At 49.0% G+C, this 26,548-nt stretch overlaps 1 protein-coding gene across 4 annotated transcripts in view; it reads right to left on the minus strand.

Annotated features, from left to right (window-relative positions):
* Positions 1 to 20,012, minus strand: part of KIF9 (kinesin family member 9) — a 167,308-nt gene extending 147,296 nt beyond the window's left edge. For 2 of the 4 annotated variants that reach the window (XM_063924612.1, XM_063924613.1), the window contains exons 1-5: positions 19,710 to 20,012; positions 5,162 to 5,266; positions 4,284 to 4,449; positions 3,701 to 3,807; positions 3,179 to 3,403 (exon numbers count right to left, since the gene is read on the minus strand). In XM_063924612.1, the coding sequence (XP_063780682.1) occupies positions 3,179 to 3,403; positions 3,701 to 3,807; positions 4,284 to 4,449; positions 5,162 to 5,257 (594 nt within the window). In that variant the 5' untranslated portion in view covers positions 5,258 to 5,266; positions 19,710 to 20,012. The remainder of the gene's footprint in view (positions 1 to 3,178; positions 3,404 to 3,700; positions 3,808 to 4,283; positions 4,450 to 5,161; positions 5,267 to 19,709) is intronic. The other 2 variants (XM_063924610.1, XM_063924611.1) reach the window with 2 other exon arrangements.
* Positions 20,013 to 26,548: the final 6,536 nt, after the last annotated feature.

Below are 26,548 nucleotides of genomic sequence, written 5' to 3' on the forward strand. Positions count from 1 at the left end.
TGTAGAGAATACACCATAGTCCTGTGCAGTGTAATGTAACATATGTATAATGCACTGTAGAGAATACACCATAGTCCTGTGCAGAATAATGTAACATATGTATAATGTATAATGCACTGTAGAGAATACACCATAGTCCTGTGCAGTATAAGGTAACATATGTATAATGCACTGTAGAGAATACACCATAGTCCTGTGCAGTATAATGTAACATATGTATAATGCACTGTAGAGAATACACCATAGTCCTGTGCAGTATAATGTAACATATGTATAATGTATAATGCACTGTAGAGAATACACCATAGTCCTGTGCAGTATAATGTAACATATGTATAACGCACTGTAGAGAATACATCATAGTCCTGTGCAGTATAAGGTAACATATGTATAATGTATAATGTACTGTAGAGAATACACCATAGTCCTGTGCAGTATAATGTAACATATGTATAATGTATAATGCACTGTAGAGTATATATCATAGTCCTGTGCAGTATAATGTAACATATGTATAATGTATAATGCACTGTAGAGAATACACCATAGTCCTGTGCAGTATAATCTAACATATGTATAATGTATAATGCACTGTAGAGAATACACCATGGTCCTGTGCAGTATAATGTAACATATGTATAATGTATAATGCACTGTAGAGTATATATCATAGTCCTGTGCAGTATAATGTAACATATGTATAATGTATAATGCACTGTAGAGAATACACCATAGTCCTGTGCAGTATAATCTAACATATGTATATGTATAATGCACTGTAGAGTATACACCATAGTCCTGTGCAGTATAATGTAACATATGTATAATGTATAATGCACTGTAGAGAATACATAATAGTCATGTGCAGTATAATGTAACATATGTATAATGCACTGTAGAGAATACACCATAGTCCTGTGCAGTATAATGTAACATATGTATAATGCACTGTAGATAATACACCATAGTCCTGTGCAGTATAATGTAACATATGTATAATGTATAATGCACTGTAGAGAATACATCATAGTCCTGTGCAGTATAATGTAACATATGTTATAATGCACTGTAGAGTATACAACATAGTGCTGTGCAGTATAATGTAACATATGTATAATGTATAATGCACTGTAGAGAATACACCAAAGTCCTGTGCAGTATAATGTAACATATGTATAATGCACTGTAGAGAATACACCATAGTCCTGTGCAGTATAATGTAACATATGTATAATGTATAATGCACTGTAGAGAATACACCATAGTCCTGTGCAGTATAATGTAACATATGTATAATGTATAATGCACTGTAGAGAATACACCAAAGTCCTGTGCAGTATAATGTATAATACACTGTAGAGAATACATCATAGTCCTGTGCAGTATAATGTAACATATGTATAATGCACTGTAGAGGATACACCATAGTCCTGTGCAGTATAATGTATAATGCACTGTAGAGAATACACCATAGTCCTGTGCAGTATAATGTAACATATGTATAATGTATAATGCACTGTAGAGAATACATCATAGTCCTGTGCAGTATAATGTAACATATGTATAATGCACTGTAGAGTATACAACATAGTCCTGTGCAGTATAATGTAACATATCTATAATGTATAATGCGCTGTAGAGAATACACCATAGTCCTGTGCAGTATAATGTAACATATGTATAATGTTTAATACACTGTAGAGAATACACCATAGTCCTGTGCAGTATAATGTAACATATGTATAATGTATAATGCACTGTAGAGAATACACCATAGTCCTGTGCAGTATAATGTAACATATGTATAATGTATAATGCACTGTAGAGAATACACCATAGTCATGTGCAGTATAATGTAACATATGTATAATGTATAATGCACTGTAGAGAATACACCATAGTCCTGTGCAGTATAATGTAACATATGTATAATGTATAATGCACTGTAGAGAACACACCATAGTCCTGTGCAGTATAATGTAACATATGTATAATGTATAATGCACTGTAGAGAATACACCATAGTCCTGTGCAGTATAATGTAACATATGTATAATGTTTAATACACTGTAGAGAATACACCATAGTCCTGTGCAGTATAATGTAACATATGTATAATGTATAATGCACTGTAGAGAATACACCATAGTCCTGTGCAGTATAATGTAACATATGTATAATGTATAATGCACTGTAAAGAATACACCATAGTCCTGTGCAGTATAATGTAACATATGTATAATGCACTGTAGAGTATACACCATAGTCCTGTGCAGTATAATGTAACATATGTATAATGTATAATGCACCGTAGAGAATACACCATAGTCCTGTGCAGTATAATGTAACATATGTATAATGTATAATGCACCGTAGAGAATACACCATAGTCCTGTGCAGTATAATGTAACATATGTATAATGTATAATGCACTGTAGAGAATACACCATAGTCCTGTGCAGTATAATGTAACATATGTATAATGTATAATGCACTGTAGAGAATACACCATAGTCCTGTGCAGTATAATGTAACATATGTATAATGTATAATGCACTGTAGAGAATACACAATAGTCCTGTGCAGTATAATGTAACATATGTATAATGCACTGTAGAGTATACACCATAGTCCTGTGCAGTATAATGTAACATATGTATAATGTACAATTCAAGGGCACAGTCTGGAACCTGATCCATAGTGGAGGGAAGGGCCCTCCAGACAGTGGGGCCCAACGGTGGTTTCCCCTCTACCCCTGGGGGCCAGTCCAACCCTGTAACCCTCTGTCCCACGCTCGGTCTACCCCATCTGTGTCACCCCTGTCTGTGTGCCCCTCCCCTTTAGAATGTAAGCTCTCACGAGCAGGGTCCTCTTCCCTCATTTGCTTTTATGTCTCTAACTTAACCTATCTTCTTTGCAATACACCTTTTGACGGCACCAATCCCTTGGTTTTCTGCCTCCCTGATGTTTCATGTAGTGTCGTCTGCTGACGCAGCTATGTATATATACCTTGTATTTGTTTTATAGTCTCTTGATCTGTACGCCACTGTCTTCTTGTTTTGCTAATTCGTTTATGTACTCTGTAATTGGCGCCTCGGACCCCTTGTGGCACCATATAAATAAAGCATAATAGTAATAATAATAATAATGATAATAATAAAAAAAAGTAGCTTCTTGCCTCAAACAGCAGGTTTAGGCCGTGTTCCTCGCTGGCGGCGTGGTGGACGGATAAGCCTTTGACGAACACTCCCTGGACATCGTCGATGATACTCATTTGGGCGCCCGAGACATGGACATCAGGCAAGGTGGACAGAAGATCAAACAGCGTCTCGTTGTAGATCTCCAGGTAAGAGATCCTCACAGTAACGGAGCTGTCGCTCTGCTCTTCAATCTCTCTGTAGACCTACGAGGGATAGAGAACAGCAGCTCAGGGATCTGCGGACTGGACAGCAGTAAGGGGTGCTGACAGGGTGACTACGTAACACGTATCCCACCGGCTGGAAGTGTATGAGGGCAGATCACAGTCACTGGCAGATCGGTGGACGAGGGAGGCTGTCTGCCACGTACTATTACATGGCGTCACTCTACATCTACCAGACGTGACATCACATTGCGGTGTAATCAGAATAAAGCAGTGATGCAGAGGCTGCAGACACGAGTTACAGCCGCCCCCACACCCGGGGCCAGGGCACCCTGGTACCTGCTGTAGGGCCCGTGGGATGATTCCTCGTTGCTTGTAGTTTTCCGTTGTCCCGGTGATCGTATGGGTCTTCCCGGCTCCCGTCTGCCCGTAGCACATTATTGTACCTGTAAAACAAGGCGAGATCAGTCACAACAGCCTCACATCAGTCCTGCGGGACCACCAGGAGGTCACGTGTAACCCTAGCAGGGGAATCGGGCAATGGCATAACGTAACGCTCATGTACCCATTCGGCTGAGCGCGAGCTGTAGTTATAGTACAATGGTATCTCTATGATAAAATTGTTTTATAAAGTTTTTTTATTCAATATGTATCAAATCTTCAGTCGTTTTAAATTCTGTACGATTATCGGATTTACGCTTTAGTATCCGTCTCAGGAATATTCCTTCCGCAGGGTACTACTGTGGTATTATATGTCCTCCTATATAGTAAAAGGCTAACGCTGCTCCTCACCTATACGGGGGGAATTCAAGCATTTTGGGCACCGTGAGATTGCGCGAGATTTGATAATGCAGCCATAAAAGGTGCACACTGAGCCCCACAGACAGATGAGGAGATTAATGATCGGGGGGCCGGTACTCACCATTGTAGCCCTGCAACGCTCGGGACACAACGGACCTCGCCACAGAGTCGTAGACCGCTTCCTGCGACGCATTCTGGAGAATCCCGTCCACTTGGAATGACCAATCGTATCGCTTGTTATTGACGACCCCAAGCTTCTCATCCTTCTTGAGGAGAATGTCAATGGTCTGAGGAGTTAGGAAACGACACATTGTAGCTGAGAGATATGACAATTGAGGTGACGGCCAATGACAGACATTACTAGATGAGGCCAATGATAGACGTTACTAGATGAGGCCAATGATTGACGTTACTAGATGAGGCCAATGATAGACGTTACTAGATGAGGCCAATGACAGACGTTGCTAGATGAGGCCAATGACAGGCATTACTAGATGAGGCCAATGATAGACGTTACTAGATGAGGCCAATGACAGACGTTGCTAGATGAGGCCAATGACAGGCATTACTAGATGAGGCCAATGATAGACGTTACTAGATGAGGCCAATGACAGACATTACTAGATGAGGCCAATGACAGGCATTACTAGATGAGGCCAATGATAGACGTTACTAGATGAGGCCAATGACAGACATTACTAGATGAGGCCAATGACAGGCATTACTAGATGAAGCCAATGACAGGCATTACTAGATGAGGCCAATGACAGACATTACTAGATGAGGCCAATGATAGGCATTACTAGATGAGGCCAATGACAGACATTACTAGATGAGGCCAATGACAGGCATTACTAGATGAGGCCAATGAGTGGCATTACTAGATGAGGCCAATGACAGGCATTACTAGATGAGGCCAATGACAGACATTACTAGATGAGGCCAATGACAGACATTACTAGATGAGGCCAATGACAGACATTACTAGATGATGCTCACCTTGCTGTCCTCCCCAGGTCTGATAATCTCTTCAGCAAAATGAGCGGTTGGCCTGAACCGGACAAAGACCCGCACGTCACTGCTCTCGCCGCCCATGTCAGCGCTCTGAAACACAGCAGCATGGTATGACATCATTACGCTGCAAGCAGCATCTGGCGAGACAGACAGACTGACCGGATAAATGAGCCCTGATGGGCCTGACAGAGTTGGTGGTCTGCAGGTGGCTTCTCCTGGCAATGTGCCAGCTTTGGCACCCTAGGCATTCACCTATATGGTCTATGCCCAGGAAACTATGGACGGACTAATAACTCACACAGATTTACCACAGCTTAGAAAGAGATAACGTATCAGCCAGTCATCACCTGTCATTTTATAGGTTGTGTTTGATAAATGACAGTAAGGAGCTGATTGATTGATTGATTGATTGATTGGTTGGTAGTTTATCTCTCTCCACTTTATGGAGCGGATGTACTAAGCAATAAAGAGAGATAAAGTGGAGAGAGATAAACTACCGACCAATCAGCTCCTAAACATCATTTTTCAAACACAGCCTGTGACATGGAACGTGCTGACTGGCTGCTACCTTATCTCTCTCCAAAGCTTCGGCTGGACACATATCAAACAGATATATCGGTGCAGCCACCGTCGCGCCAACCGAGTGATCGATCCAGGTAACACACTTACCGATCAGTTGACCGGAGGTACACACAGCCAGTAGTGCCGATATATTATTAGGTACAGTACACGCAGTACATCGTATAGCATAGTATACTAACACTCAGTATAATGTGTAATAATAATATCAACGGGTATATATAGCACATCAAGGGCCAGCATTGCTGACTACTGTGTCACTGTGCCGCCCATAGTACAGCATACAGCACAGCATACAGCAGGGTGTAATGAGGGTCAGTATAACATGTAGTAGTAGTAATATCAGGCATATACAGCACACCCATGCCTAGCACTGCTGACCACTGTGTCACTGTGCCGCCCATAGTACAGCATACAGCACAGCATACAGCAGGGTGTAATGAGGATCAGTATAACATGTAGTAGTAGTAATATCAGGTATATACATCACACCCATGACTAGCACTGCTGACCACTGTGTCACTGTGCCGCCCATAGTACAGCATACAGCACAGCATACAGCAGGGTGTAATGAGGATCAGTATAACATGTAGTAGTAATATCAGGCATATACAGCACACCCATGCCTAGCACTGCTGACCACTGTGTCACTGTGCCGCCCATAGTACAGCATACAGCAGGGTGTAATGAGGATCAGTATAACATGTAGTAGTAATATCAGGTATATACATCACAACCATGACTAGCACTGCTGACCACTGTGTCACTGTGCCGCCCATAGTACAGTACATACAGCACAGCATACAGCAGGGTGTAATGAGGATCAGTATAACATGTAGTAGTAGTAATATCAGGCATATACAGCACACCCATTCCTAGCACTGCTGACCACTGTGTCACTGTGCCGCCTATAGTACAGCATACAGCACAGCATACAGCAGGGTGTAATGAGGATCAGTATAACATGTAGTAGTAATATCAGGCATATACAGCACACCCATGCCTAGCACTGCTGACCACTGTGTCACTGTGCCGCCCATAGTACAGCATACAGCACAGCATACAGCAGGGTGTAATGAGGATCAGTATAACATGTAGTAGTAATATCAGGTATATACATCACAACCATGCCTAGCACTGCTGACCACTGTGTCACTGTGCCGCCCATAGTACAGTACATACAGCACAGCATACAGCAGGGTGTAATGAGGATCAGTATAACATGTAGTAGTAATATCAGGTATATACAGCACACCCATGCCTAGCACTGCTGACCACTGTGTCACTGTGCCGCCCATAGTACAGTACATACAGCACAGCATACAGCAGGGTGTAATGAGGGTCAGTATAACATGTAGTAGTAATATCAGGTATATACAGCACACCCATGCCTAGCACTGCTGACCACTGTGTCACTGTGCCGCCCATAGTACAGTATACAGCACAGCATACAGCAGGGTGTAATGAGGGTCAGTATAACATGTAGTAGTAATATCAGGTATATACATCACACCCATGACTAGCACTGCTGACCACTGTGTCACTGTGCCGCCCATAGTACAGCATACAGCACAGCATACAGCAGGGTGTAATGAGGATCAGTATAACATGTAGTAGTAATACCAGGTATATACATTACACCCATGACTAGCACTGCTGACCACTGTGTCACTGTGCCGCCCATAGTACAGTATACAGCACAGCATACAGCAGGGTGTAATGAGGATCAGTATAACATGTAGTAGTAATATCAGGTATATACAGCACACCCATGCCTAGCACTGCTGACCACTGTGTCACTGTGCCGCCCATAGTACAGTACATACAGCACAGCATACAGCAGGGTGTAATGAGGGTCAGTATAACATGTAGTAGTAATATCAGGTATATACATCACACCCAAGACTAGCACTGCTGACCACTGTGTCACTGTGCCGCCCATAGTACAGTATACAGCACAGCATACAGCAGGGTGTAATAAGGATCAGTATAACATGTAGTAGTAATATCAGGTATATACAGCACACCATGACTAGCACTGCTCACCACTGTGTCACTGTGCCGCCCATAGTACAGTATACAGCACAGCATACAGCAGGGTGTAATGAGGATCAGTATAACATGTAGTAGTAATATCAGGTATATACAGCACACCCATGACTAGCACTGCTCACCACTGTGTCACTGTGCCGCCCATAGTACATTACATACAGCACAGCATACAGCAGGGTGTAATGAGGATCAGTATAACATGTAGTAGTAATATCAGGTATATACATTACACCCATGCCTAGCACTACTGACCACTGTGTCACTGTGCCGCCCATAGTACAGCATACAGCACAGCATACAGCAGGGTGTAATGAGGATCAGTATAACATGTAGTAGTAATATCAGGTATATACAGCACACCCATGACTAGCACTGCTGACCACTGTGTCACTGTGCCGCCCATAGTACAGCATACAGCACAGCATACAGCAGGGTGTAATGAGGATCAGTATAACATGTAGTAGTAGTAATATCAGGCATATACAGCACACCCATGCCTAGCACTGCTGACCACTGTGTCACTGTGCCGCCCATAGTACAGCATACAGCACAGCATACAGCAGGGTGTAATGAGGATCAGTATAACATGTAGTAGTAATATCAGGCATATACAGCACACCCATGCCTAGCACTGCTGACCACTGTGTCACTGTGCCGCCCATAGTACAGCATACAGCACAGCATACAGCAGGGTGTAATGAGGATCAGTATAACATGTAGTAGTAATATCAGGTATATACATCACAACCATGCCTAGCACTGCTGACCACTGTGTCACTGTGCCGCCCATAGTACAGTACATACAGCACAGCATACAGCAGGGTGTAATGAGGATCAGTATAACATGTAGTAGTAATATCAGGTATATACAGCACACCCATGCCTAGCACTGCTGACCACTGTGTCACTGTGCCGCCCATAGTACAGTACATACAGCACAGCATACAGCAGGGTGTAATGAGGGTCAGTATAACATGCAGTAGTAATATCAGGTATATACAGCACACCCATGCCTAGCACTGCTGACCACTGTGTCACTGTGCCGCCCATAGTACAGTATACAGCACAGCATACAGCAGGGTGTAATGAGGGTCAGTATAACATGTAGTAGTAATATCAGGTATATACATCACACCCATGACTAGCACTGCTGACCACTGTGTCACTGTGCCGCCCATAGTACAGCATACAGCACAGCATACAGCAGGGTGTAATGAGGATCAGTATAACATGTAGTAGTAATATCAGGTATATACAGCACACCCATGCCTAGCACTGCTGACCACTGTGTCACTGTGCCGCCCATAGTACAGTACATACAGCACAGCATACAGCAGGGTGTAATGAGGATCAGTATAACATGTAGTAGTAATATCAGGTATATACATTACACCCATGCCTAGCACTACTGACCACTGTGTCACTGTGCCGCCCATAGTACAGCATACAGCACAGCATACAGCAGGGTGTAATGAGGATCAGTATAACATGTAGTAGTAATATCAGGTATATACAGCACACCCATGACTAGCACTGCTCACCACTGTGTCACTGTGCCGCCCATAGTACAGCATACAGCACAGCATACAGCAGGGTGTAATGAGGATCAGTATAACATGTAGAAGTAATATCAGGTATATACAGCACACCCATCACTAGCACTGCTGACCACTGTGTCACTGTGCCGCCCATAGTACAGTACATACAGCACAGCATACAGCAGGGTGTAATGAGGATCAGTATAACATATAGTAGTAATATCAGGTATATACATCACACCCATGACTAGCACTGCTGACCACTGTGTCACTGTGCCGCCCATAGTACAGCATACAGCACAGCATACAGCAGGGTGTAATGAGGATCAGTATAACATGTAGTAGTAATATCAGGTATATACATCACACCCATGCCTAGCACTGCTGACCACTGTGTCACTGTGCCGCCCATAGTACAGCATACAGCACAGCATACAGCAGGGTGTAATGAGGATCAGTATAACATGTAGTAGTAATATCAGGTATATACATCACACCCATGACTGGCACTGCTCACCACTGTGTCACTGTGCCGCCCATAGTACAGCATACAGCACAGCATACAGCAGGGTGTAATGAGGATCAGTATAACATGTAGTAGTAATATCAGGTATATACATCACACCCATGACTAGCACTGCTGACCACTGTGTCACTGTGCCGCCCATAGTACAGTACATACAGCACAGCATACAGCAGGGTGTAATGAGGGTCAGTATAACATGTAGTAGTAATATCAGGTATATACATCACACCCATGCCTAGCACTGCTGACCACTGTGTCACTGTGCCGCCCATAGTACAGCATACAGCACAGCATACAGCAGGGTGTAATGAGGATCAGTATAACATGTAGTAGTAATATCAGGTATATACATTACACCCATGCCTAGCACTGCTGACCACTGTGTCACTGTGCCGCCCATAGTACAGCATACAGCACAGCATACAGCAGGGTGTAATGAGGATCAGTATAACATGTAGTAGTAATATCAGGTATATACATCACACCCATGCCTAGCACTGCTGACCACTGTGTCACTGTGCCGCCCATAGTACAGCATACAGCACAGCATACAGCAGGGTGTAATGAGGATCAGTATAACATGTAGTAGTAATATCAGGTATATACAGCACACCCATGACTAGCACTGCTGACCACTGTGTCAATGTGCCGCCCATAGTACAGCATACAGCACAGCATACAGCAGGGTGTAATGAGGATCAGTATAACATGTAGTAGTAATATCAGGTATATACAGCACACCCATGACTAGCACTGCTGACCACTGTGTCACTGTGCCGCCCATAGTACAGCATACAGCACAGCATACAGCAGGGTGTAATGAGGATCAGTATAACATGTAGTAGTAATATCAGGTATATACAGCACACCCATGACTAGCACTGCTGACCACTGTGTCACTGTGCCGCCCATAGTACAGCATACAGCAGGGTGTAATGAGGTTCAGTATAACATGTAGTAGTAGTAATATCAGGTATATACAGCACACCCATGCCTAGCACTGCTCACCACTGTGTCACTGTGCCGCCCATAGTACAGCATACAGCACAGCATACAGCAGGGTGTAATGAGGATCAGTATAACATATAGTAGTAATATCAGGTATATACATCACACCCATGACTAGCACTGCTCACCACTGTGTCACTGTGCCGCCCATAGTACAGTATACAGCACAGCATACAGCAGGGTGTAATGAGGATCAGTATAACATGTAGTAGTAATATCAGGTATATACATTACACCCATGACTAGCACTGCTCACCACTGTGTCACTGTGCCGCCCATAGTACAGCATACAGCAGGGTGTAATGAGGTTCAGTATAACATGTAGTAGTAGTAATATCAGGTATATACAGCACACCCATGCCTAGCACTGCTCACCACTGTGTCACTGTGCCGCCCATAGTACAGCATACAGCACAGCATACAGCAGGGTGTAATGAGGATCAGTATAACATATTGTAGTAATATCAGGTATATACATCACACCCATGACTAGCACTGCTCACCACTGTGTCACTGTGCCGCCCATAGTACAGTATACAGCACAGCATACAGCAGAGTGTAATGAGGATCAGTATAACATGTAATAGTAATATCAGGTATATTCAGCACACCCATGCCTAGCACTGCTGACCACTGTGTCACTGTGCTGCCCATAGTACAGCATACAGCACAGCATACAGCAGGGTGTAATGAGGATCAGTATAACATGTAGTAGTAATATCAGGTATATACAGCACACCCATGCCTAGCACTGCTGACCACTGTGTCACTGTGCCGCCCATAGTACAGTACATACAGCACAGCATACAGCAGGGTGTAATGAGGGTCAGTATAACATGTAGTAGTAATATCAGGTATATACATCACACCCATGCCTAGCACTGCTCACCACTGTGTCACTGTGCCGCCCATAGTACAGTATACAGCACAGCATACAGCAGGGTGTAATGAGGGTCAGTATAACATGTAGTAGTAATATCAGGTATATACAGCACACCCATCACTAGCACTGCTGACCACTGTGTCACTGTGCCGCCCATAGTACAGCATACAGCACAGCATACAGCAGGGTGTAATGAGGATCAGTATAACATGTAGTAGTAATATCAGGTATATACATCACACCCATGCCTAGCACTGCTGACCACTGTGTCACTGTGCCGCCCATAGTACAGCATACAGCACAGCATACAGCAGGGTGTAATGAGGGTCAGTATAACATGTAGTAGTAATAATAAGATTTTACTTACCGATAAATCTATTTCTCGTAGTCCGTAGTGGATGCTGGGGACTCCGTCAGGACCATGGGGAATAGCGGCTCCGCAGGAGACAGGGCACAAAAATAAAGCTTTAGGATCAGGTGGTGTGCACTGGCTCCTCCCCCTATGACCCTCCTCCAAGCCTCAGTTAGGATACTGTGCCCGGACGAGCGTACACAATAAGGAAGGATATTGAATCCCGGGTAAGACTCATACCAGCCACACCAATCACACCGTACAACTTGTGATCTGAACCCAGTTAACAGTATGACAAACGTAGGAGCCTCTGAACAGACGGCTCACAACAATAACAACCCGATTTTTTTGTAACAATAACTATGTACAAGTATTGCAGATAATCCGCACTTGGGATGGGCGCCCAGCATCCACTACGGACTACGAGAAATAGATTTATCGGTAAGTAAAATCTTATTTTCTCTGACGTCCTAAGTGGATGCTGGGGACTCCGTCAGGACCATGGGGATTATACCAAAGCTCCCAAACGGGCGGGAGAGTGCGGATGACTCTGCAGCACCGAATGAGAGAACTCCAGGTCCTCTTTAGCCAGGGTATCAAATTTGTAGAATTTTACAAACGTGTTCTCCCCCGACCACGTAGCTGCTCGGCAGAGTTGTAAAGCCGAGACCCCCCGGGCAGCCGCCCAGGATGAGCCCACTTTCCTTGTGGAATGGGCCTTGACAGATTTTGGTTGTGGCAGGCCTGCCACAGAATGTGCAAGTTGAATTGTGCTACAAATCCAACGAGCAATCGTCTGCTTAGAAGCAGGAGCACCCATCTTGTTGGGTGCATACAATATAAACAGTGAGTCAGACTTTCTGACTCCCGCCGTTCTTGAAATATATATTTTCAATGCCCTGACAACGTCCAGCAACTTGGAATCCTCCAAATCGTTAGTAGCCGCAGGCACCACAATAGGCTGGTTCAGGTGAAACGTTGACACCACCTTAGGCAGAAAATGAGGACGCGTCCGCAGTTCTGCCCTGTCCGAATGGAAAATCAGATATGGGCTTTTATACGATAAAGCCGCCAATTCTGATACTCTCCTGGCTGAAGCCAGGGCCAGTAGCATGGTTACTTTCCATGTAAGATATTTCAAATCCACCGATTTGAGTGGCTCAAACCAATGGGATTTGAGAAAATCCAAAACTACATTAAGATCCCACGGTGCCACTGGGGGCACAACCGGGGGCTGTATATGTAATACTCCTTTTACAAAAGTCTGGACTTCAGGAACTGAAGCCAATTCTTTCTGGAAGAAAATCGACAGGGCCGAAATTTGAACCTTAATGGACCCCAATTTGAGGCCCATAGATAATCCTGTTTGCAGGAAATGTAGGAATCGACCCAGTTGAAATTCCTCCGTGGGGGCCTTCCTGGCCTCACACCACGCAACATATTTTCTCCAAATGCGGTGATAATGTTGTGCAGTCACCTCCTTCCTGGCTTTTACCAGTGTAGGAATGACCTCTTCCGGAATGCCTTTTTCCCTTAGAATTCGGCGTTAAACCGCCATGCCGTCAAACGCAGCCGCGGTAAGTCTTGGAATAGACACGGTCCCTGCTGAAGCAGGTCCCGTCTTAGAGGTAGAGGCCACGGATCCTCCGTGAGCATCTCTTGAAGTTCCGGGTACCAAGTTCTTCTTGGCCAATCCGGAGCCACGAGTATCGTTCTTACTCCCCTTTGCCGTATAATTCTCAGTACTTTTGGTATGAGAGGCAGAGGAGGAAACACATACACTGACTGGAACACCCACGGTGTTACCAGAGCGTCCACAGCTATTGCCTGAGGGTCTCTTGACCTGGCGCAATACCTGTCCAGTTTTTTGTTGAGGCGGGACGCCATCATATCCACCTTTGGTTTTTCCCAACGGTTCACAATCATGTGGAAGACTTCTGGATGAAGTCCCCACTCTCCCGGGTGTAGATCGTGTCTGCTGAGGAAGTCTGCTTCCCAGTTGTCCACTCCCGGAATGAACACTGCTGACAGTGCTATCACATGATCTTCCGCCCAGCGAAGAATCCTTGCAGCTTCTGCCATTGCTGTCCTGCTTCTTGTGCCGCCCTGTCTGTTTACGTGGGCGACTGCCGTGATGTTGTCCGACTGGATCAACACCGGCTGACCCTGAAGCAGGGGTTTTGCCAGACTTAGAGCATTGTAAATCGCTCTTAGCTCCAGTATATTTATGTGAAAAGACATCTCCAGGCTTGACCATACTCCCTGGAAGTTTCTTCCCTGTGTGACCGCTCCCCAGCCTCTCAGACTGGCATCCGTGGTCACCAGGACCTAGTCCTGTATGCCGAATCTGCGGCCCTCTAACAGATGAGCACTCTGCAACCACCACAGAAGAGACACCCTTGTCCGTGGTGATAAGGTTATCCGCTGGTGCATCTGCAGATGCGATCCGGACCATTTGTCCAACAGATCCCACTGAAAAGTTCGTGCGTGGAATCTGCCGAATGGAATCGCTTCGTAAGAAGCCACCATCTTTCCCAGGACTCTTGTGCATTGATGCACAGACACTTTTCCTGGTTTTAGGAGGTTCCTGACAAGTTTGGATAACTCCTTGGCTTTCTCCTCCGGAAGAAACACCTTTTTCTGAACCGTGTCCAGAATCATTCCCAGGAACAGCAGACGTGTTGTCGGTGTCAACTGAGATTTTGGAAAATTCAGAATCCACCCGTGTTGTTGCAGCACTAATTGGGTTAGTGCTACTCCGTCCTCCAGCTGTTCTCTGGACCTTGCCCTTATCAGGAGATCGTCCAAGTAAGGGATAATTAATACGCCTCTTCTTCGAAGAAGAATCATCATTTCGGCCATTACCTTGGTAAAGACCCGAGGTGCCGTGGACAATCCAAACGGCAGCGTCTGAAACGGATAATGACAGTTTTGCACCACGAACCTGAGGTACCCTTGATGTGAAGGGCAAATTGGGACATGCAGGTAAGCATCCTTTATGTCCAGGGACACCATAAAGTCCCCTTCTTCCAGATTCGCTATCACTGCTCTGAGTGACTCCATCTTGAATTTGAATTTCTGTATGTACAGGTTCAAAGATTTCAGATTTAGAATAGGTCTTACCGAGCCGTCCGGCTTCGGTACCACAAATAGCGTGGAGTAATACCCTTTTCCTTGTTGTAGGAGGGGTACCTTGACTATCACCTGCTGAGAAAACAGCTTGTGAATGGCTTCCAATACCGTCGCCCTGTCTGAGGGAGACGTTGGCAAAGCAGACTTTAGGAACCGGCGAGGGGGAGACTTCTCGAATTCCAACCTGTAACCCTGAGATACTACCTGCAGGATCCAGGGGTCCACCTGTGAGCAAGCCCACTGTGCGCTGAAATTCTTGAGTCGACCCCCCACCGCTCCTGAGTCCGCTTGTAAAGCCCCAGCGTCATGCTGAGGGCTTTGCAGAACCCTGGGAGGGCTTCTGTTCCTGGGCAGGGGCTGCTTGCTGTCCTCTCTTACCCCTTCCTCTGCCCCGGGGCAGATATGACTGTCCTTTTGCCCGCTTGTTCTTATAGGACCGAAAGGACTGCGGCTGAAAAGACGGTGTCTTTTTCTGTTGGGAGGGGGTCTGAGGTAAAAAAGGTGGATTTTCCGGCAGTTGCCGTGGCCACCAGATCCGATAGACCGACGCCAAATAATTCCTCCCCTTTATACGGCAATACTTCCATATGTCGTTTAGAATCCGCATCACCTGACCACTGTCGCGTCCATAAACTTCTTCTGGCAGATATGGACATCGCATTTACTCTCGATGCCAGAGTGCAAATATCCCTCTGAGCATCTCGCATATAAAGAAAAGCATCCTTTAATTGCTCTATAGTCAATAAAATACTGTCCCTATCCAGGGTATCAATATTTTCAGTCAGGGAATCCGACCAGACCACCCCAGCACTGCACATCCAGGCTGAGGCGATGGCTGGTCGCAGTATAACACCAGTATGTGTGTATATACTTTTTAGGGTAGTTTCCAGCCTCCTATCAGCTGGATCCTTGAGGGCGGCCGTATCAGGAGACGGTAACGCCACTTGTTTTGATAAGCGTGTGAGCGCCTTATCCACCCTAGGGGGTGTTTCCCAGCGCGCCCTAACCTCTGGCGGGAAAGGGTATAATGCCAATAACTTTTTTGAAATTAGCACTTTTCTATCTGGGTTAACCCACGCTTCATCACATACATCATTCAATTCCTCTGATTCAGGAAAAACTACAGGTAGTTTTTTCACCCCCCACATAATACCCCTTTTTGTGGTACTTGCAGTATCAGAGATATGCAAAGCCTCCTTCATTGCCGTGATCATATAACGTGTGGCCCTACTTGAAAATACGTTTGTTTCTTCACCGTCGACACTAGATTCAGTGTCCGTGTCTGGGTCTGTGTCGACCGACTGAGGTAAAGGGCGTTTTACAGCCCCTGACGGTGTCTGAGACGCCTGGGCAGGTACCAACTGGTTTTCCGGCCGTCTCATGTCGTCAACTGATTTTTGTAATGTGCTGACATTATCACGTAATTCCATAAACAAAGCCATCCATTCCGGTGTCGACTCCCTGGGGGGTGACATCACCATTATCGGCAATTGCTCTGCCTCCACACCAACATCGTCCTCATACATGTCGACACACACGTACCGACACACAGCAGACACACAGGGAATGCTCTTATCGAAGACAGGACCCCACTAGCCCTTTGGGGAGACAGAGGGAGAGTTTGCCAGCACACACCCAAGCGCTATAATATATATGGGAACAACCTTATATAAGTGTTGTATCCTTATAGCAGCTTAAATATATAAAATATCGCCAAAAAAAGTGCCCCCCCTCTCTGTTTTACCCTGTTTCTGTAGTGCAGTGCAGGGGAGAGTCCTGGGAGCCTTCCTCACAGCGGAGCTGAGCAGGAAAATGGCGCTGTGTGCTGAGGAGAATAAGCCCCGCCCCCTATTCCGGCGGGCTTTTCTCCCGGAGTTTGAGATATCTGGCATGGGTTTAATACATCCATATAGCCTCAAGGGCTATATGTGATGTATTTTTTAGCCATAAAAGGTATTATACATTGCTGCCCAGGGCGCCCCCAGCAGCGCCCTGCACCCTCCGTGACCTATGGTGTGAAGTGTGTGACAACAATGGCGCACAGCTGCAGTGCTGTGCGCTACCTTCATGAAGACTGAAAAGCCTTCTGCCGCCGGTTTCTGGACCTTCAATCTTCAGCATCTGCAAGGGGGGTCGGCGGCGCGGCTCCGGGACGAACCCCAGGGTGAGACCTGTGTTCCGACTCCCTCTGGAGCTAATGGTGTCCAGTAGCCTAAGAAGCCAATCCATCCTGCACGCAGGTGAGTTGATCTTCTCTCCCCTAAGTCCCTCGATGCAGTGAGCCTGTTGCCAGCAGGACTCACTGAACATAAAAAACCTAAAAACTTTTTCTAAGCAGCTCCTTAAGAGAGCCACCTAGATTGCACCCTGCTCGGACGGGCACAAAAACCTAACTGAGGCTTGGAGGAGGGTCATAGGGGGAGGAGCCAGTGCACACCACCTGATCCTAAAGCTTTATTTTTGTGCCCTGTCTCCTGCGGAGCCGCTATTCCCCATGGTCCTGACGGAGTCCCCAGCATCCACTTAGGACGTCAGAGAAATCAGGTATATACAGCACACCCATGCCTAGCACTGCTGACCACTGTGTCACTGTGCCGCCCATAATACAGCATACAGCACAGTATACAGCAGGGTGTAATGAGGATCAGTATAACATATAGTAGTAATATCAGGTATATACATCACACCCATGCCTAGCACTGCTCACCACTGTGTCACTGTGCCGCCCATAGTACAGTACATACAGCACAGCATACAGCAGGGTGTAATGAGGGTCAGTATAACATGTAGTAGTAATATCAGGTATATACATCACACCCATGCCTAGCACTGCTCACCACTGTGTCACTGTGCCGCCCATAGTACAGTACATACAGCACAGCATACAGCAGGGTGTAATGAGGATCAGTATAACATGTAGTAGTAATATCAGGTATATACATTACACCCATGCCTAGCACTACTGACCACTGTGTCACTGTGCCGCCCATAGTACAGCATACAGCACAGCATACAGCAGGGTGTAATGAGGATCAGTATAGCATGTAGTAGTAATATCAGGTATATACAGCACACCCATGACTAGCACTGCTCACCACTGTGTCACTGTGCCGCCCATAGTACAGCATACAGCACAGCATACAGCAGGGTGTAATGAGGTTCAGTATAACATGTAGTAGTAATATCAGGTATATACAGCACACCCATGCTTAGCACTGCTGACCACTGTGTCACTGTGCCGCCCATAGTACAGCATACAGCACAGCATACAGCAGGGTGTAATGAGGGTCAGTATAACATGTAGTAGTAATATCAGGTATATACAGCACACCCATGCCTAGCACTGCTCACCACTGTGTCACTGTGCCGCCCATAGTACAGCATACAGCACAGCATACAGCAGGGTGTAATGAGGATCAGTATAACATGTAGTAGTAATATCAGGTATATACATTACACCCATGACTAGCACTGCTGACCACTGTGTCACTGTGCCGCCCATAGTACAGTACATACAGCACAGCATACAGCAGGGTGTAATGAGGGTCAGTATAACATGTAGTAGTAATATCAGGTATATACATCACACCCATGCCTAGCACTGCTCACCACTGTGTCACTGTGCCGCCCATAGTACAGTACATACAGCACAGCATACAGCAGGGTGTAATGAGGATCAGTATAACATGTAGTAGTAATATCAGGTATATACATCACACCCATGCCTAGCACTGCTTACCACTGTGTCACTGTGCCGCCCATAGTACAGTATACAGCACAGCATACAGCAGGGTGTAATGAGGATCAGTATAACATGTAGTAGTAATATCAGGTATATACAGCACACCCATGACTAGCACTGCTGACCACTGTGTCACTGTGCCGCCCATAGTACAGCATACAGCACAGCATACAGCAGGGTGTAATGAGGATCAGTATAACATGTAGTAGTAATATCAGGTATATACATTACACCCATGCCTAGCACTGCTGACCACTGTGTCACTGTGCCGCCCATAGTACAGCATACAGCACAGCATACAGCAGGGTGTAATGAGGATCAGTATAACATGTAGTAGTAATATCAGGTATATACATCACACCCATGCCTAGCACTGCTGACCACTGTGTCACTGTGCCGCCCATAGTACAGTACATACAGCACAGCATACAGCAGGGTGTAATGAGGATCAGTATAACATGTAGTAGTAATATCAGGTATATACAGCACACCCATGACTAGCACTGCTGACCACTGTGTCACTGTGCCGCCCATAGTACAGCATACAGCAGGGTGTAATGAGGTTCAGTATAACATGTAGTAGTAGTAATATCAGGTATATACAGCACACCCATGACTAGCACTGCTGACCACTGTGTCACTGTGCCGCCCATAGTACAGCATACAGCAGGGTGTCGCTGCGGTCGGTATACACGGTGTGAGGCTCCGGTCAGTCACTCACCCTCTCTCAGACTCTGAGTGTAAACTCTCCGGTCTCCATGGTGACGGGCCGGCGCCGGAAGTGGGCGTGTCATGTGACCGGCGCGGCTGTTATTGGGGGCCACCGTCTCCCGGTTGTACGTCGCTCATCCCCTGGTGACCCCTCCCTTTCCCCCGGGCCGCAGCGCCGGTACCGGGCATGAGAACGGGAGCGCGCAGCCGGTGCCCCCCGGAAATGCGTCATCAGCCGGGGGCGGGGCCAGGCCAGGTCACAGGGCTCACTGTCACAGCAGCAGCGCTTCCCGCCGGGTCACAAGATGGTGGACGAGCTGGAGGAGCTGGAGGACCTGGTGCACGTCACGGTGGGCGACCTCCCCAGCCGCGGCTATGGCGTCATGGAGGAGATCCGACGTCAGGGCAAGCTGTGTGACGTCACGCTCAAGGTGACACCCCTCCCCCAGTCATTGCCATGGCAGCCACCTCCTGCCCCCCCCCCCCTAATACACTGACACCCCCTCCCCCAATACACTGACACCCCCTCCCCCAATACACTGACACCCCCTCCCCCAATACACTGACACCCCTCACCCATATACCATCCCCCCCAATACACTGACACCCCTCACCCAAATACCATCCTCCCCCCAATACACTGACACCCCTCACCCAAATACCATCCCCCCCAATACACTGACACCCCTCACCCAAATACCATCCCCCCCAATACACTGACACCCCTCACCCAAATACCATTCCCCCCAATACACTGACACCCCTCACCCAAATACCATCCTCCCCCCAATACACTGACACCCCTCACCCACATACCATCCTCCCCCCAATACACTGACACCCCTCACCCACATACCATCCCCCCAATACACTGACACCTCTCACCCAAATATCATCCTCCCCCCAATACACTGACACCTCTCACCCACATACCATCCTCCCCCCAATACACTGACACCTCTCACCCAAATACCATCCTCCCCCCAATACACTGACACCTCTCACCCAAAACCATCCTCCCCCCAATACACTGACACCCCTCACCCACATACCATCCTCCCCAATACACTGACACCCCTCACCCACATACCATCCTCCCCCCAATACACTGACACCTCTCACCCAAATACCACCCTCCCCCCAATACACTGACACCTCTCACCCACATACCATCCTCCCCCCAATACACTGACACCTCTCACCCACATACCATCCTCCCCCCAATACACTGACACCTCTCACCCAAATACCACCCTCCCCCCAATACACTGACACCCCTCACCCACATATCATACCCCCAATACACTGACACCTCTCACCCAAATACCATCCTCCCCCCAATACACTGACACCCCTCACCCACATACCATCCCCCCCAATACACTGACACCCTCACCCACATACCATCCTCCCCCCAATACACTGACACCCCTCACCCACATACCATCCCCCCAATACACTGACACCTCTCACCCAAATATCATCCTCCCCCCAATACACTGACACCTCTCACCCAAATATCATCCTCCCCCCAATACACTGACACCCCTCACCCACATATCATACCCCCAATACACTGACACCTCTCACCCAAATACCATCCTCCCCCCAATACACTGACACCTCTCACCCAAATACCATCCTCCCCCCCAATACACTGACACCCCTCACCCACATACCATCCTCCCCAATACACTGACACCCCTCACCCACATACCATCCTCCCCCCAATACACTGACACCCCTCACCGACATACCATCCTCCCCCCAATACACTGACACCTCTCACCCACATACCATCCTCTCCCCAATACACTGACACCCCTCACCCACATACCATCCTCACCCCAATACACTGACACCCCTCACCCAAATACCATTCCCCCCCAATACACTGACACCCCCTCCCCCAATACACTGACACCCCCTCCCCCAATACACTGACACCCCTCACCCACATACCATCCTCCCCCCAATACACTGACACCCCTCACCCACATACCATCCTCCCCCCAATACACTGACACCCCTCACCCACATACCATCCTCCCCCCAATACACTGACACCCCTCACCCACATACCATTCCCCCCCAATACACTGACACCCCTCACCCACATACCATCCTTCCCCCCCCAATACACTGACACCCCTCACCCATATACCATCCTCCCCCCAATACACTGACACCTCTCACCCAAATATCATCCACCCCCAATACACTGACACCTCTCACCCAAATATCATCCTCCCCCCAATACACTGACACCCCTCACCCAAATACCATCCTCCCCCCCAATACACTGACACCTCTCACCCAAATACCATCCTCCCCCAATACACTGACACCCCTCACCCAAATACCATCCTCCCCCCCAATACACTGACACCTCTCACCCAAATACCATCCTCCCCCAATACACTGACACCCCTCACCCATATACCATCCCCCCCAATACACTGACACCCCTCACCCACATACCATCCTTCCCCCAATACACTGACACCCCTCACCCACATACCATCCTTCCCCCAATACACTGACACCCCTCACCCACATACCATTCCCCCCCAATACACTGACACCTCTCTCCCAAATATCATCCTCCCCCCAATACACTGACACCCCTCACCCACATACCACCCCCCCAATACACTGACACCCCTCACCCACATACCACCCCCCCAATACACTGACACCCCTCACCCAAATACCATCCTCCCCCCCCCCCCCCCAATATGCTGACACCCCTCACCCAAATACCACCCTCCCCCCCCCCCCCCCAATACACTTACACTGCCCCATTCATTGCCCCCCTCCCCAGCTGCACTGGCCTCCTCCTGCCTCCCACTCCCAAATACCACCTTCCAATACAATGATATACCCCCATATACTAGCCACCACCCCATACACTGACACTTCCACAGTTATTGCCCCCCTCCCCAGCTGCCCCTGACATAGCAGCCAGTATCAGCACCGGCCTTTTCCTGCCTCCCACTCCCATATGCGTACCCCCCCCTCAATACATTGACACCCCCTCCCACATACCAGCCGCCATCCCCCTTACAGTGTCACCCCCCCCCCCCCCACACACACACACACACACTGGCATTTCCTTTGCCGGTCTTTGTGTACAGACATACGCTGATTCCTTGTATGTCCTGTTGTACACGCGTCCTCCCTGCACGTTACACCGCCCTTCTCGTCATGCCGCTGCTCGGTAGTAACGAGCGTCTTTGTGTGACTTTTTCCATTGAAATGTGTCGTATTCGCAAAACGTTGAGACTAGGACGCAGCATGATATGTGGTATACCTGTATTCAGTGTGCGTCCGTGGCTGTATCTACATAGGAGATGGTACGCTGCAGTGTTATCTTAGTATTAGTCGACACGGAAAAAGGTTAGCACAACATTTTTATATTTCTTTCGGTGTCATTTTAGCTGTCGGCGCACAGGTAACCCCCATTAGTGTACCGCATCCCCTGCGCTCCGCACAGGTAACCCCTGTTAGTGTACCCCATCCCCTGCGCTCCGCACAGGTAACCCCCATTAGTGTACCGCATCCCCTGCGCTCCGCACAGGTAACCCCCATTAGTGTACCGCATCCCCTGCGCTCCGCACAGGTAACCCCGATTAGTGTACCCCATCCCCTGCGCTCCGCACAGGTAACCCCCGTTAGTGTACCGCATCCCCTGCGCTCCGCACAGGTAACCCCAATTAGTGTACCGCATCCCCTGCGCTCCGCACAGGTAACCCCCATTAGTGTACCGCATCCCCTGCGCTCCGCACAGGTAACCCCCATTAGTGTACCCCATCCCCTGCGCTCCGCACAGGTAACCCCCATTAGTGTACCTCATCCCCTGCGCTCCGCACAGGTAACCCCCATTAGTGTACCGCATCCCCTGCGCTCCGCACAGGTAACCCCCATTAGTGTACCGCATCCCCTGCGCTCCGCACAGGTAACCCCCATTAGTGTACCGCATCCCCTGCGCTCCGCACAGGTAACCCCCATTAGTGTACCCCATCCCCTGCGCTCCGCACAGGTAACCCCCATTAGTGTACCTCATCCCCTGCGCTCCGCACAGGTAACCCCCATTAGTGTACCGCATCCCCTGCGCTCCGCACAGGTAACCCCCGTTAGTGTACCGCATCCCCTGCGCTCCGCACAGGTAACCCCCGTTAGTGTACCGCATCCCCTGCGCTCCGCACAGGTAACCCCCATTAGTGTACCGCATCCCTGCGCTCCGCACAGGTAACCCCCATTAGTGTACCTCATCCCCTGCGCTCCGCACAGGTAACCCCCATTAGTGTACCGCATCCCCTGCGCTCCGCACAGGTAACCCCCATTAGTGTACCGCATCCCCTGCGCTCCGCACAGGTAACCCCCATTAGTGTACCCCATCCCCTGCGCTCCGCACAGGTAACCCCCATTAGTGTACCGCATCCCCTGCGCTCCGCACGGGTAACCCCCATTAGTGTACCGCATCCCCTGCGCTCCGCACAGGTAACCCCCGTTAGTGTACCGCATCCCTGCGCTCCGCACAGGTAACCCCCGTTAGTGTACCGCATCCCCTGCGCTCCGCACAGGTAACCCCCGTTAGTGTACCGCATCCCCTGCGCTCCGCACAGGTAACCCCCATTAGTGTACCGCATCCCCTGCGCTCCGCACGGGTAACCCCGATTATTTTACCGCATCCCCTGCGCTCCGCACAGGTAACCCCCATTAGTGTACCCCATCCCCTGCGCTCCGCACAGGTAACCCCCATTAGTGTACCCCATCCCCTGCGCTCCGCACAGGTAACCCCCATTAGTGTACCCCATCCCCTGCGCTCCGCACAGGTAACCCCCATTAGTGTACCCCATCCCCTGCGCTCCGCACAGGTAACCCCCATTAGTGTACCCCATCCCCTGCGCTCCGCTCAGGTAACCCCCATTAGTGTACCCCATCCCCTGCGCTCCGCACAGGTAACCCCCATTAGTGTACCGCATCCCCTGCGCTCCGCACAGGTAACCCCCATTAGTGTACCCCATCCCCTGCGCTCCGCACAGGTAACCCCAATTAGTGTACCCCATCCCCTGCGCTCCGCACAGGTAACCCCCATTAGTGTACCCCATCCCCTGCGCTCCGCACAGGTAACCCCCATTAGTGTACCCCATCCCCTGCGCTCCGCACAGGTAACCCCCATTAGTGTACCGCATCCCCTGCGCTCCGCACAGGTAACCACCATTAGTGTACCGCATCCCCTGCGCTCCGCACAGGTAACCCCCATTAGTGTACCCCATCCCCTGCGCTCCGCACAGGTAACCCCCATTAGTGTACCGCATCCCCTGCGCTCCGCACAGGTAACCCCCATTAGTGTACCCCATCCCCTGCGCTCCGCACAGGTAACCCCCATTAGTGTACCCCATCCCCTGCGCTCCGCACAGGTAACCCCCATTAGTGTACCCCATCCCCTGCGCTCCGCACAGGTAACCCCCATTAGTGTACCGCATCCCCTGCGCTCCGCACAGGTAACCCCCATTAGTGTACCCCATCCCCTGCGCTCCGCACAGGTAATCCCCATTAGTGTACCGCATCCCCTGCGCTCCGCACAGGTAACCCCCATTAGTGTACCCCATCCCCTGCGCTCCGCACAGGTAACCCCCATTAGTGTACCCCATCCCCTGCGCTCCGCACAGGTAACCCCCATTAGTGTACCCATCCCTGCGCTACCGCACAGTACCCCATTGTACCGCATCCCTGCGCTCCGCACAGGTAACCCCCATTAGTGTACCCCATCCCCTGCGCTCCGCACAGGTAACCCCCATTAGTGTACCCCATCCCCTGCGCTCCGCACAGGTAACCCCCATTAGTGTACCGCATCCCCTGCGCTCCGCACAGGTAACCCCCATTAGTGTACCCCATCCCCTGCGCTCCGCACAGGTAACCCCCATTAGTGTACCCCATCCCCTGCGCTCCGCACAGGTAACCCCCATTAGTGTACCGCATCCCCTGCGCTCCGCACAGGTAACCCCCATTAGTGTACCGCATCCCCTGCGCTCCGCACAGGTAACCCCCATTAGTGTACCCCATCCCCTGCGCTCCGCACAGGTAACCCCCATTAGTGTACCCCATCCCCTGCGCTCCGCACAGGTAACCCCATTAGTGTACCCCATCCCCTGCGCTCCGCACAGGTAACCCCCATTAGTGTACCGCATCCCCTGCGCTCCGCACAGGTAACCCCCATTAGTGTACCCCATCCCCTGCGCTCCGCACAGGTAACCCCCATTAGTGTACCCATCCCCTGCGCTCCGCACAGGTAACCCCCATTAGTGTACCCCATCCCCTGCGCTCCGCACAGGTAACCCCCATTAGTGTACCCCATCCCCTGCGCTCCGCACAGGTAACCCCCATTAGTGTACCGCATCCCCTGCGCTCCGCACAGGTAACCCCCATTAGTGTACCCCATCCCCTGCGCTCCGCACAGGTAACCCCCATTAGTGTACCCCATCCCCTGCGCTCCGCACAGGTAACCCCCATTAGTGTACCCCATCCCCTGCGCTCCGCACAGGTAACCCCCATTAGTGTACCCCATCCCCTGCGCTCCGCACAGGTAACCCCCATTAGTGTACCCATCCCCTGCGCTCCTGCACAGGTTACCCCCATTAGTGTACCATCCCTGCGCTCGCACAGGTAACCCCCATTAGTGTACCCCATCCCCTGCGCTCTGCACAGGTAACCCCCATTAGTGTACCGCATCCCCTGCGCTCCGCACAGGTAACCCCGATTATTTTACCCATCCCCTGCGCTCCGCACAGGTAACCCCCATTAGTGTACCCCATCCCCTGCGCTCTGCACAGGTAACCCCCA

The sequence above is a fragment of the Pseudophryne corroboree genome, chromosome 5, assembly GCF_028390025.1.
Source record: "Pseudophryne corroboree isolate aPseCor3 chromosome 5, aPseCor3.hap2, whole genome shotgun sequence".
NCBI lineage: Eukaryota > Metazoa > Chordata > Amphibia > Anura > Myobatrachidae > Pseudophryne > Pseudophryne corroboree.